We start from the raw sequence: 14,186 nt of genomic DNA on the forward strand, positions 1-14,186 counted from the left end.
GATGGACAAACTGCTCACCAGGCTCAAGCCAGGGAAGGTTTCTTATCGCAACATTGATTCCATGCCCAGCTTTGGAGCAGGACATTGAGAAGTGTCCATCAGAGGAGAGCTCCATGGAGGCACCCTCAGGGACTTCTGGAGGCCCAGTTGGCTCCCCACAGAGGAGCCGTGGTCCGCTGGCACAGAAGCGTGTGGAGAAGGGCCAGAGCCTGTGGAGGAGGAGGTGGGCTATGCTGGGGGAGAGGAAGGGGGGCTGGAGGTGCTGGGACCAGGTCCACTTGGACACTTTGGAGCTCCTGGGGTGAACTTGACCTGAACAGACCCATTTGTTTAGTTGCTGGAAACATCACTTGGTCTGTTCAGCCGGGAGGAGATGGACAGGAGACCTAATTGTGGTGTACAACTTTGGGGTTGTGAAGGGAAATGAAAGGGCAGGCACTGATCTCTGCTCTGTGGTGACCAGTGACAGAACCCCAGGGGATGGCCTAAAGCTGTGTCAGGGGAGGTTCAGATTGGATATTAGGGCAATGTTCTTTCCTAGAGGGGTGGCTGGGCACTGGAACAGGCTGTCCAGAGAAGTGGTGACAACCGAGCCTGACAGAGTTCAAGAAGCATTCGGACAATGCTCTCAGGCATGTGCTGGGATTCCTGGGGCTGTGCTGTGCAGGGCCAGGAGCCGCACTTCGATATCGTTGTGTGTCCCTTCCAACTCAGAACATCCCATGATTCTGTGACTTCCCAAAGGCTCGGGCGGGTGGTTGGCAGGAGCCCTCCCGGCCCAGCCTCAGCCAGCGGCGCGGGGGCAGCGGGAGCGCGGCGCTGACTCAGGCGGGCGGCAGGCGGCGCCTTTAAATGTGCCGGGCCCGGCCGCTCCGCCTCAGGTACCGTCGCCGCCGCCGCCGCCGCTCTGCCTGCCCGCCTGCCGCCTCCCCCGCCGCGCACCGCGCCTGCGCCGCCCGGCGCGCCCGCTCCGCTCCGCACAGCTTTGTCCGGGCCCGGCCGAGCGAGCGGCGGCTCCCGCGGCGCGACCCCGGCCCCGCGACCCCGGCCCCGCCAGCGCACACAGCCGGGGGCGCGGGCAGCCCTTAAGGTGGATCTCGGTTAAGGTGGAGCGCTGCCGTGAGGCGGACCGGGCGTTAAGGTGGATCGCGCTTAAGGTGGACTCTCGGCGAAGCCGCGCCTGCCGGCGGGGGGGCCGGGGTTCGGCATGGGGAGCCCCGCCTGAAGCGCGGCCCGAGGAGCCGCGCCGGCCCGGCCGGAGGAGGAGATGGGGGAGGCCCGCTACTGAGGAGCCAGCTTCGCCCCGGCCGCTGACAATGCCCGGCTCCCGGCCGCTCGGCAGGAAGAGGCAGCCCATGGACGAGGGCGAGGTGGGCAGCGCAGCCCGGCGTGGAGCTGCCGGGGCCGGCGGGAGCGGGGCTGCTCTGGCTCCCGACCGCTCGGGGAGGGGGCGGTGGCGGGGGTTGTCCCCGTCGTGTTTGGATTGGGAGAGGTTTAATTTTCTTTAAAGGCAGCTCCTTCATCACCGCCATCCTCCTCCTCCTCCTCGTCCCTTTGCAGCTCTGAAGCCGTCCCGGCCGCAGCCTCCCCGCCGGCCCCCGGGACCCCCCGGCGCAGCGCCATGGAGACGGTGGGAAAGTTTGAGTTCAGTAGGAAGGACCTGATCGGGCACGGAGCCTTCGCCGTCGTCTTCAAAGGCAGGCACAAAGAGGTGAGAATCCCTGCTTCCCCCCCCCCCCCCCCCCCCCGGGCCGCTTCTGATTTTCATTTATTTATTTATTTCCTGGTTTGGGCCGAGCTGGGGGCAGCGCGCCCCGGTCACTGCATCCCCGCCGGTTGCGGCGGCTGTTGCCAGCCTGGGCATCGCCTCGGGCTCGGGGTGCTTATTGTTATTTATTATTGTTCTCCTTGGAGTTTCTTCGGGAGCAGGCGTGTGTCCCGGCAGGAGCCAGGCAGGTGGCTTCACCTTGGGGCTGGGAGGCCGTCAGCTGCCTGTGGGGTGCCCACAGATCCACCCAAAACCCGTCCTCACCTCCAAAACAAGGGAGAAAAAAATCCACACGCTGTCTATGAAAGGAGCTCTTTAGTTTGGTTGGGATTTTTTTTTTTTTTGTGTGTGTCTGTGAAGTCTTCTACACCTAATTTTTCCAGGAGGAGGAGAAATCCCTTACTGATAAATAAAAGGAAACCAATTCGGCAGTGGATTTTCCATTATTAGTGCTTGGGATAAGCCACGGCTCCCACAGTGCATTTATTTCTAGTGATTAAATAAGAGGATAATCATTGTATAAAGTAGTAACAAAACCCCAAACCTTGGGCTTTTCTCCTTGGGCTGACAGGCATAATTCAGGAAAGGGCAAGTCTGAACAAGTAAGGGTTGTGATTAGGATGTGAAGTGAGAGGCCTTTACCGGTGCTGCAAGACACTTCTTCCAGTAGTATTTGTAATCTGTTAAGAGGCGGCTTATCCTAATGTGAATGAATAGTGAAATTTACATTTATTTTGTATTACATATGCACTGTTTCAGAAACCTGAGCTGGAAGTAGCTGTGAAATGTATTAACAAGAAGAACCTTGCAAAGTCACAAACTCTGCTGGGCAAGGAAATAAAAATTCTTAAGGTAAAGGCAGACTGACTCGTTTTCTTCAGTCTTTGTTCTATATGCCCTTTGTTGTTCCTATCTTATGGTGGTTTTTATTTTTATTTTTTCTAGGAATTGAAACATGAAAACATTGTTGCCTTGTATGACTTCCAGGTAATTACATTCAATTATCTCAAAACATTCTAAATTTGGGAAAGGTTCAATGGAGTTTGTGAAATTTCAGTTTTTAACAAATGTTTGTATTCAGATGTGAACTCTGGGGGGAAAAACGTCTTCTGATAAGTTAGGGAAAGATAAACAAACACAGCAGATCATGTGTTAGTTGTTGGCTGGACCACACAACTCATGTGCAGTTGGGAGTTGGGGTGGCAGTTTCTCTTCCAGGATGTTACACAGTGAAATGCAGGGTGGTGAATATGTCTATGCTGGAAGCTCTTAAGTTCTCAAAATGTTAGATATAAAACTAACAGCAGTTATTTTTGGCGTGCCCACCTTTTTATTTTCTTTTTCTGGTCTGGATACCCTCCCTGAGAAAATTTCTTTTTCCTAGGCCGTGTAAAAATAGTGTGAGCATGACTTTGTAGCATATGATTGTCTTCAGCTCCAGAGGATTTTAATTTGCATTTTTCTGTTGTCCTTGTGGCCGTCACTAAGTGTTAAAAATTGCAGCAGACATTTTCAGATTACTGTGGTTTCCCACAGTTGCTTTTTCCTTCAAAGTCAGCCCTGAAGATCTAGAGGGGCTTGTGAAACGCAAATTATCCAACGAGTGTTTTTTTGGTTTTTTTTTTGCTTTGATTATTTAGTTAAATCCTGCTGGGTAATGGGGCAAGTTTTCTTTGCCATTCGTGATGCTTTTTAAAAAATAACGCCGCAGGATGCAAAGCCCAGGATGGAACGCCTGTGCTGGGGGATGAGGGGCTGTGGTCCAGCCCGTGCCACGCGCAGGGCGAGTGACCGCTGCGTGATCGCTGCGTGACCGCGGCGCGGCCGGACCCTCGGCTGGCCCTGGCGTGGCTTATCGGGAGTGTCCTGCCCTGGCGCTGGTATCACGCGTCCCGCAGGCCACCGTGTTTGTTGACATTTCCTCCTTCTCCCGTGGATTGGCTCCGGTGGCCTCCACGTCACCCCCGCAGTGAGTCCCAGCCCTGGTAGCGCGGTGCCTGTCAGCGGTGCCTGCTGGGTGCTGTAGTCTGCCGGTGTCACCCTGTGTTCCGCAGTCCCCTGCCCTGGCACACCCCTGGGTCCCTCCGTGCCGGACCAGGCGACTCTGGAGAGGTGCCTTGGAGAGTGTTTAATGCCTGGCGTTGTTTTGGCAAGAGGGGGATGTCAGGCTGCTCTGGCGGGGAGCAGGATTGCTGCTTGGGAATATCCTGTGGATAGCTGTGCATTGCTGCTGAGCCAGCCTTCAGTGCTGATCGGGCAAAGCAGTGGCTACCTTTGGGCTGATGAGTGTTGCAGAGTGATGGGAAAGCTTCCTATGGGCACAGGCCACTTGGGGCATTACATTTCATGGTTTGGTTTTTTTTCATTCTCTGTACCTTCTAAATTTACTTAATAACTTTTCACTTGAGAGAGTGAGTGGCTGCTCCTGTGCTTTATAGTTTGCATTTATATGAAGCATTTATGCTGCTGGGTTTACTTACTGAGATCTTTCAAAACTTGTGTTAGATTCCTCTCCCTGCTTCAAATTACTGCTGAGTAGGAAGCAACTCAAAGACATTTCTGCAAAAGAAGCAATTTCATCACTGTTACAATTACAGCAATATGTTTTTCTCTTTTTGTGATGAGCTTTATTAAATTCTGTGTTTAGCAGTTTAATCTGGTGAGATTTTTAGCTAGAAGCTGTGTAAGATACCACAAAGCAGGAACCTGAGATGGTCCCGGGCTCAAGGCATGCCCCAGTTTATGTTTAGTTACTAGCTTTGTCACAGAGTCCTTGTATAACCTGGGTAATTTGATTTCTCAGAGAAAATGAGGTTATTTAGGAGGCATTGGGTGTGGACTCTCCACTGGTGTGAGGTGATCTATCACCAGTCAGTCTGATGTCTGAATGTTTGGCCTTGCTCTGTGTCTGCTTAGGAGTTGTGTGAGAGTAAATTATCTGCAAAGGTAAAAGTGCAGGTCTGTGGAAGGCTGGCTTCTGTCCACCTTTCCTTACTTTGTGGAAAAGACTACTACTTACTCACACTGCTGCCCTGATACCAGATCAGTAGCTTCATTCATAGCTGCATGTGTATTTATCTTCAAAAATACCGTATTTGCAGTTACTTGAACCCTTACTTGTGGGCTTTCTAAAACAGAAGATGTTTATTCTTGTATTACAGCATAGAGCAAAAGGAAAAAAATACTTCCTGTAAAACTTATTGTTGCCCTGTAGCTTTGTCTGTCATTGCATTTTGTGTCCTGCCTTCCTCTGCACTGCCTGTCAACAGTGACTCTAACTTTTACTCGTGTGCTTCTTACACACAAGGAAATGGTTACCAAAACCACAGTGGCTGTAAGCAAATGATTACACCCAATGATGCTTTCATTTGCCTTTTCCTGGTTAAAAACTCATGTTAGCCAGACCTCTCACAACATGAGATTTTTGATGCAAGGCTAGATTTGCTCCAGACAAACACTTTTGCAGTACTGATGTTTAGTGCTGACAAGGAGCTCTCACCCTGGCACCCTTAATTTACCCTTCAAATCCAGGAAAATTGCTGTGTTCCTTCTCATTTCACAGATCTTTGTGATATTGGTTCATAAATAATGACAAAATAAGAAGCTTCCTAGGAATAAATGATTCTAGTGAATGTTTGATGCATAAAAGTGCAGTGGCTGGACTTTTATAGATCCCCTTGCTGGAGTCCTAAGAACAGCAAGGGTATGAGAATGGCTCACAAAATGAAATATGCATATGCCCATTATTATGTGCTCACATATTAATGAGAGGTGCTGTTAATAGTTTAGGAGCCTAATGCAAGAACCCCTGCTCAAAAAGAGGATAAATCTTACTGTATCACATTTCTAAAAGTGCTGTCTATTTAGTGTCTGTGTGGAGTTGTGATGTGGGTTTTTCCTAGGCACAGGAGATGTTCGGCAGACAGTAAAAGCTGTATTCCACCATGTGTGGGGTGTATTAGTTGCTACTGAGCACTACCTGACCCCCTCAGCTGGCTTGCAGAGGGGCTGGAACTGGGGTCCCCAGTCTGCAGCAGTCGAGGGGAGTACAGCACTCCAGAGGGACATCTGGGTACTCTGAAAACAGCCAAATGAGCTCTTGTTCCTTAAGGTGGAAATTAATAACAACAAATCATGGTTTCTGCCAAAGGAGGACTTGGTATGGAAATGAGGTTTCTTGGAAAACGGGTCTCCATGAGTCTGAGGATCAGCTCAGCTCTTCATGCTCGTTGATAAGGAAAGCTTAGCACGTGTGGTCTGGTGTAGGGGGCTTGCTTTGGTTTCCTTTGTGTCTCAGGACATTAAATCTGTGATCAGAGACCACTTGATTATGTGAGGAGATTCAGTGGTAGGAAGGGAACCCTTGAATTTGTCAGATCCTGGGGGCACTGTGTGCCAGAAAACTTCTTCCAGCACTAGGAAGAAGTTCCTACAAATGTAGCTAAGGTCTTTGGGCAGTGGGAGATTCTGGGTGTCTTTCCCTGCCTGTCCTGTGCCAGCTGCCCCAGGCTGAATAGGTGTCAGCTGAAGATCTCATATGTGGCTGTGTTGGTGCTAGGGCAGAAAAATCTGTTAAATCTGGACTGTCATGCTTTGAATATTAGAAAGCGTTTTCCTGCATGAAATAGGAAGAAGGATTATTTTACTGACACGTTTTCCCTAGCTGTGTGCTGTGAGCTGAACTTACTTCTTAAAGCAGCCTGGCTATGATTTGATAGGCTTGAGTGGATATCAGGTAGTTTTTGTGTTGGTTTTTTTTCCCCCCCAATTTCTGCATGGGTGGGATGGACTGGTTGCAGCAACACAGCTGTTAAGGTCACACGAGGCACTGTGCTGTGACGTTTCTGGCTCAGCCTATGTTACCTGAGGGTCTGCTTTCTACAGTTTGGTGACAAGTTGGCTTATTATACTCACCAGTTTGGGATGAGCTGAGACAAATGCTTAACTCAGTCATGTAGTACAGACTCACCAGAAATGTTTCTGCAGTGATGACTGTATCACCTGGAGACAAAGAACACAGAGTCCTTGCAGTGCAGTTTTTCTTGTGCGTATGGATTAAGGCATGGGTGGCAGAACAAACACTTCTCAGCTTAGTGATCAGTCACCCTGGGCTGGTCTTGAGAGCCAGGTAATAACAGCCTTGTTGTGTTGCTGCTGTGTAGAAAGTCCTTGTGATCAATAGAGCCGTGGCTGCTGGGCTGTGATGTTGTGCTGTGCTGGCTGCACCATCACCCTTTATCTGACACAGAGCCCTTAGATGCTACTCTGCATCTTGTGTACGTGCCTCCCGCTGTCCACCAGGACCCCTGGAGCTCCATGGACAGCAGTGTCCTTCCATGTGCCCTCCAGCACCGCTCACCTCTCCAGCACTGCACTGATGAGCGTGATGCTGGATGAATCAGTGCTGCTGCAGGGTCACCTCATGCCTTGCCACCTCTCGTGCCACCTCATGCAGGATCTTCTGTTCCTCAGGCACTGCTGTTTACATGCCCTGTCTCGGGAGACAGGGCTCCACTGAGGCACTTGGAATGACTAAAGAGGCACTCTGTGTCTGGGAGATCGCTCTCCTGAGGTCAGGCTGCCTGCTTAAATTCTGTTTTAATTCCATCCCCAAGCGAAGCTGGCAGGTTGCCTGGTGAGTGGGTGTAAAGTGCAGCTCTCTGAACTGCCAAGCAATCCTCTTTCTGTTTGTGCTGCGGACAAGAATGGGATGTCTGCTATCCTGCTCCGTCAGCATCCTCACATCTGTTGAAGGGAATCACTCTTACTGAAGATTGGATGTGGCTTAATTTAGAGCTAGAAGGGGAAAGGATGAAAACCCAGCCACCCTCTGCCAGCAGTTTTGTAGGGTAATGCTCGAGAGTTTACTGGACCAGCATGGCCATAGTTGTGGAGAGTTGAAAGTTCTGTAGTGTCGAACTTTTATTTAATGCTGGCTTCCCCAGCCAAGTATCCCACTGTGCAGGTCACAGAAACATCCAGCAAATGTTGACCACTAAATATAGACCTCAGTCATGGGCTTTTTTTAGAGGGAGTTGTCTTGCTGCATTTCTGAAGTTCTGATCACTGTTTTACTCATGCTGTGTGTAAAGCACATACCTGTGTTCCTCTCACATGATTAAGGTGTCATGGAAGAGCCGGTGATGTGGTGGTTAATGGCCACCAAAGCTCCTGTGGAAGGCAGCATTACTCAGACTGTAATGACAGATTAAGGAATGTTTCCCAGGAGTAATTGGAAACTGGAAGCCTGTTGTGTTCGCAGTTTGATAGCAAAGCTCTGGTAGCTGCTGTTTGTGCTGCTGCTCTTGAAGCTGCACCAGTGTTTCCACCATGACAATTTCCACCGTGTAAATCTTTGTGATGACTGAACACATTTGGAGTGAGCAAAGCAAGGGAGGTGAAGATTTGGATGATGGATGGGAAGAGGTGTGTCCTAATCAGTGGCTGAGTGGGATTGAATTTGGTGGAAAACCACTGTTTGAATTTATTTAAAATACTTATAGGCTCAAACCAGAGCCTAATTAAAATATTTAATTTTGTGGCTGGATGGAAGTTGCCCCTGAACTGTGAAACTGCAATAAAGCTGTGTGTCTCAAAAGCTCATCTTAGTGCTCAAGCTTGTGTAGAGAATTGAGGGTACAGTTCACTTTTATGTGTCTTTCCTTCTCCTCTGGCTTTCCTCCATCACCTGCCTTCCCACCTGTTGATACCAACTGAAAAGCTTTGCACAGCAGGCAGACTGGCAAGCAGAGGGTTGGTGCTGGTGCTAGGAATCCAAGCTGGATGGCTCTGGTTTGCTTTGACAAAACACCTGGAGAAGCTGGTCTTTGGAAGGGGATGTGGGTCTTCCATGAGGCAAACTGCCTCCATCCCAGAAGTGAGATACAGTGGGAGTGCGAAGCACAGGGGTGGTCAGCAGAGGTGTTGGTCTTTGCAAAGGCAAGGAGAGGTTTTTGGTTTGGTTTTGTTTTCAGGATAAGTATATATGGTTTTGCTTGATGTTTTTTGTTGGCTGGGTGGTGTTTTGGTTTTTTTTTTTTCTGCTGTTACTTACGGAATAGCAAATGGCAAACTTGGTGGAAAATGAACATGAATGATGTGGTCTTCCAAGGCAGAGTTTCTCAGGTGCATACCTAAGCATTCTTTGCTTAAGAGAAAGCATCTTAATTGTCTTCAGATGTTACATTTCCTGTCTGAGAAATGTAATAACAAATGTTCACAGCAGAATCCAAGGACAAACCCTGCCCATAGATGGCTTTGGAACCTCGCTGTGATTAGTGTATAGCAAAGAGGCACTTTAATTGTGCATTGTCTCCTGCTCTATAATGTGCAGACCTTTAATACTACCATAAATGTAGAGATGCTGTCAAAATGCAAAGTGAGGATCTCAGAGCTGCATTTGTTTACTAAGCAAGGTTGTTTCAAGGGGGGCCGATAGAAATGAATCAAATTGTGCATCACTGGTTGCTTAGGGCAATAATGTTCAGTCTGGCTGCAGGAGCACCTGGCTTGTCTCCTAGCATCAGAATAACAGGAGGAATTAGGTCAGCTGAGCTGGCATAGTAGGGATCAACCAGACAGTGTGGTTCTGGTGGGGGGAATGAAAGATGCATAATTTTAAGTCATTAGAGATCCCATTTAGCAAAGCATCTTAGAAATCTTCGGGAAGGGGGAGCCTCCCAGCCAGCTCAGTGTGGGTGGGAGGCATTGGTGGCCTGGGGTGTGAGAGCTGCTGGTGTGATGGGGACCCCAGGGACCGCAGGGAGTGGTGCCAGGCAGGGCTGGGAGGCAGCCCAGGGCCTGTCAGGTGGGCTCTGCGTGTCCCCGTGGGTGCTGTGTCACCTCATGTCCCTGTGGGTGCTGTGTCACCTCACCTGCATGCACCCCAGCCATCGGGAGACTCTCTTCATTTGCATTCGATGCTCTTTTCATTTGGTTGGCAATTGTAGCCAGCATACTAAATATGTTAAAAAGGGCTCATTTCTCTGTTGTTTAAATACTGCAGATTCGAGCTCATGTTTCTCTGGCTCCCAGTTACTGGATTTTTTCCCTTCTTAAATTAAGACTGTTTTTAGTTGAAAGAAAACTCATGCTTTTTTTTCTTTATACTCCTTGTTTCCACACCTTTGTGGTAACAAGTGTGTTTGTTTTCTCAAATCTGGTGAATGAAGTATGAAATAAATAGATGGAAAAGAAGACTTGCAAAGGCCAGTCACTCAGGCAGCTGCCATAGAAAACCCCGGGGAGGTTGGACCTCTAATTTTCAGAGTTGCTTAAAAAAAAGAAAAAACCACAAAAAACCCCAAACCAAAACAACTCTTGCAGAGTATCAGATTTTGTTTGGTATATACCATTAAAAAACAAGCAATTCCCAACTTTATCGGTGGGAATACATTAATCAAACTAAAATCAAGCCTCAGGACTTAGTCACTTTGCTTGTATTTGGACATATCTCAATAAATTAATGTGTCTCAATGAGTGTGATTAAAACTGAAATATCCACCTCAACCCACAGCTCTCCCCCCACTACCCCTGCTCATTGGGCAGGCTCATAAAATGCAGCTTTTATGTATTCCAGTACATGTGACTGAGCTTAAGGTAATGGGGAATTCAACCTTAAATGTTCAGTTTATAGTATGGCCGTGATACAGGAAGGAGATGAGGAATAAATACAAAAAAGCAAATCTGATCTTGATTATTTTTATCATTGTTGTTAGAATTCTGAAGTTTCCTCTCTTGATAGCATTAACGTAATGCATTGCCATTTGCACAGGAGCTTGCTTTTGTTTGAAAAAGCTTCTAGATATTAATCTGCCTGTTGGCAAAGGGGTAACTACTTCCTTCTACCCCATGTCAGAAAGCCCAAACTCTTCAGGATTCTGCTGCTCTTTTATCTTCTACATTCTCTTATCCTTGCTGCAGCTACTGCAGACAGATGTGGCCTGCATTCTGTGGTCTTGGGGCAGTGGTGTCTCCCCAGGAGCTGGCTGGGGGGGCCCAGATGCTGTAGGGAGGTGCAGTGTTACCCCCAGAGCAACGTGACTGCTGTAAGAAGGGATTGCTTCTCAGTGTTCCAGCAGCACAAGTCTTAATTTGCTCTGATGTGCATGTTTTTGGTCTTGCCTTAAAGCTCTGTGACCTGTGAAACCCAGCACTTTGTTTCTGTACTCCATTAGGACGTGAATCCCATACTTTGGTTTCTGTGGTTAGGCTCGGTGGCGGCTCCAGCTGTGACCTGCTGTAGTGTGCTGCTCTGCAGAGGTCCCATCTGCCTGTGAAGGAGAGACAGGTTTTTTCTGTCTGAGCTCTCTGCAAGTGCTGTAGCCATCAGTCATCCAGCAAGTGCATTGGGTCTCAGGGCTTTGGTCGAGGCCAGCAGTGCGCTTTGTGAAGCCCAGCAGCAGGGCTGTGACCAGCACCACCACTGCCCCTGCCTGGGGGGATGGCTGGGGCTGGGCTGAAGGAACCTGCTGGAAGCTCATGTCCAGTGAAAGGGATGGTGAAGTTTCTTCAGATCATTGGAAGGCTGAGCTGCCTCACCAGCCGTGCTCCTGTCTGGCTGTGGTGGTATGAGCTGCCTGGCAAAGAGCAGCTCCATGGACATGACGTTGTCCTGTTTATTTTCGAATGTCATGGAGGCAGACTTTAGAACTGTTGCCAGGGGGATGGGAAATACTCTCCCTCCCTTCCTGAAGCCTGTGTGGTACCAGGGAATGGTTTTCCTGCTGTTTTTAATCTGCCCTGAAGTACAACCTGTCCTGAAACAACTCATCCGTTTTACAATGGAGAGTACGGTAGTGCCTGGAATGGGGCGATGCTGACCCTTGGCATCACTGTTCTTCCAGTTCTACAAAAATCTGCCTGCTGCATGGCCACCCATAAACCATTTTTGTGCTGCAGGGCCTCCTGCTTGCTCCACATCCTAGAGCAAGCTGGCAGGTCAGAAGGAAGCAGAAAGCAGTCAAGGGCCAATGCAGAAGTTTGTGGGCCTCGCCAGGTCTTGTTTCTGATGCTTACTCCATGGGATCTACATTAAGAAATTAGAAGCCCTCATTATTTTGGAAAGTCACAGATGTGCTGACTGTGGTAATAATGCTTTCCAGTCAGTAGCAGCAGGTTTTACCATTCTTCATCTGAGTTAATTGTTGTTTCCTGAATTGGAAGCCTGCTCAAAATGTTCTTGAGTTCCTTACTGAGGAGGTTCAGGAGGAGTGAGGAGGATAACCAGGGCCAGAGAACAGAAACACAGGAGGCTCTGAGACCTGTTTTTCTTTTCACTTGGGGTCAAAAGGCATGTGAATATCTTCTAGCTATTTGCTTTAGATTGGTTTTCCAAAGGATGAGCACTGATAGGTTTTCCCACACTTCTGATTGATGTTGCTATTGTCCCTTATCTTGCTTCCGTTCCAATAGTTGCATCAGAAGATAATTCTTGCACAGCATGACAGTTTTCCTTTCCCTCTTCAGAGCCTGCTCAAGCCAAGGTGTGGCCCACAGTGAAACAGTACTAAGAGATTTTACTTTTTAGAAAGTTTTTTCCCCTCTCCTGAGAATGGCAGGTTTTTTTCCAAACCCAGTTGGCTTGGGAGCCCCTGCCTGAGCTAGGGACCTTCCAGGTGCCATTGGCCTAAGAACTGGCTTCTGTGAAGCAAAGTTGTGTTTGTTATGGACTGTGTTCATGACTCCAGTGCCACTGTCAGAAAGCAGTGACTGGAGACCATAGGTCAGAAGGGCATTGGCTCCATGAGATCCTGCTGGTAAAACAGGAAGATGTGGTGTGCAGTGGTTCTGCTGCAGTGAGTGGGGGAAGTAGCAAAGAAAAAAGAAGAGGAAAAGCTTAGCTTTCGGTTGGTGTTGAGTTATCTTCCACTGTCAGACCCTCAGCTTTATGTTATGCTTCTGTTGTGTTGATGCAGTTGGTTAAGTCCTGGCCCTGCTTGGAGAGATCCATGTGCAGCAAATTATCTTTGCTTGGCAGCATCTCTGGGTGCTGTTGGAGAGGTAGTGTTGAGCAGCTCGTGGGAGATATCTCCTGAGAGGCACAAACCAGGAACCTCTGGCATCACAGGGGTGGCAGCAAACATCCAGGAGAGTAATAGAAGTAGTTTTGAGACCTGAGTGCATATGGTTCCTCTACGGTAGGCAACAGCAGCCTTGTCAGGCCCACAGTGCTCAGCACATGGGAGTAACCCTGGAGCTACCTTCATCTTCAGTGTTCCTCCTGCATCCCCCAGTTGCCCTAGAAAAGAGGCCTTGTGTGAGGTGGAAGTCATTCTTTGCTGGTTTTACCCCAGAGTCCCACACAGATTGGTGAGAACACTGCACTGCTGAGAGAATCTGGGGAGTGTTGTGTAATCACATTTCCAGTTTTTTCCGTTCTTGAGCACCTTTTTAAACTTGGTGGCAGGCTGAGTGCAGGGGTAGAGTGCAGAGGAGGATTTTTCTAAGGAAAATTCCTCTCTGAGACTTTTTAAGCTGTGGTAGGAGGATGACTAACTGTGGGTACACCCAGACATTTCCCTTTGGACACACCTAAACACACTCTTTCCAAGAAGAGGATCATGCCACCTTCCAGTATGGGTGGAGAGAAAATTTAAAGAGGGACAGGACTGTTGGGTATTAATGTCCATAATGCCATGTCTCCTGGTGTCACAGTGAGGAATTTTAACAGAGAAGAGTCTTGGGGTGGTTTATGGTGTATTGCCAAATGAGGTTTCTTCATTTCTTTGTCCTCCATCAGCAGATGTGTGTTATTTGTAGACAGCAGTGGCTGTTGCCTATTTTTACACTCAATTAAATTGTAACTTCATCACTGGGGCCTCTGCTGCAAGAACAAGTCAGGCAATGATCCAGACTGATTAATTATCAGCGTAATGCCTTTGGCAGGGGCGTTTTGCTGCTATTGTGGGGCATGGTCAGGGTACTGCTGCCCTTTGTGATGACAGGAAAAGTTAGGGGGTTGTGTCTGTTGCTGTTCCCTTCATTGAGTTTGTTTAATGGCAGGATTAGGCTTGGCTGCACAGACTGGCACATGTGAATAAGAGGTCCAAAGGAAATTATCGGTAGCACTTCTTGAACATAATTCTCTGCAGAAATACAGCAAACTGTAATACTTTTCTGGATGTGGAAACGAGTGGGTTGGGCATTTTGCTCTGGTTTTCAGAGAAACTGGTAGCTTGCAAAATTTGGCTTGCAGTATTTTTTCCTTGTTTTGTTAATGAACAAATCATAGTGGAAGGATAAAAATGGACAAGAAGTAGTTTCTGCTGCTGAATCAGCTTGGAGAAGTCCATCAGCCTGTTTGAGAAACCAGAAGTGTCTTTAGACAGCTGAATCTATTTTAACCATAGTAAGCTCTACTGGCTTTTTCCAAACGAGAGCTTGTTTCTGGGACCCTTCTTGAAATAAATGTTTTGTT

The 14,186-nt window shown here is 48.4% G+C and overlaps 1 protein-coding gene across 4 annotated transcripts in view; it reads left to right on the top strand.

Moving 5' to 3' along the window:
- Positions 1–928: 928 nt before the first annotated feature.
- Positions 929–14,186, top strand: part of ULK1 (unc-51 like autophagy activating kinase 1) — a 76,944-nt gene continuing 63,686 nt past the window's right edge. For 2 of the 4 annotated variants that reach the window (XM_082293339.1, XM_082293340.1), the window contains exons 1-4: positions 931–1,370; positions 1,561–1,711; positions 2,528–2,620; positions 2,714–2,755. In XM_082293339.1, the coding sequence (XP_082149465.1) occupies positions 1,622–1,711; positions 2,528–2,620; positions 2,714–2,755 (225 nt within the window). In that variant the 5' untranslated portion in view covers positions 931–1,370; positions 1,561–1,621. Of the gene's footprint in view, positions 1,371–1,510; positions 1,712–2,527; positions 2,621–2,713; positions 2,756–14,186 lie in introns of all 4 variants that reach the window. The other 2 variants (XM_082293343.1, XM_082293341.1) reach the window with 2 other exon arrangements.

The sequence above is a fragment of the Coloeus monedula genome, assembly GCF_965178545.1.
Source record: "Coloeus monedula genome assembly, chromosome: 18".
NCBI lineage: Eukaryota > Metazoa > Chordata > Aves > Passeriformes > Corvidae > Coloeus > Coloeus monedula.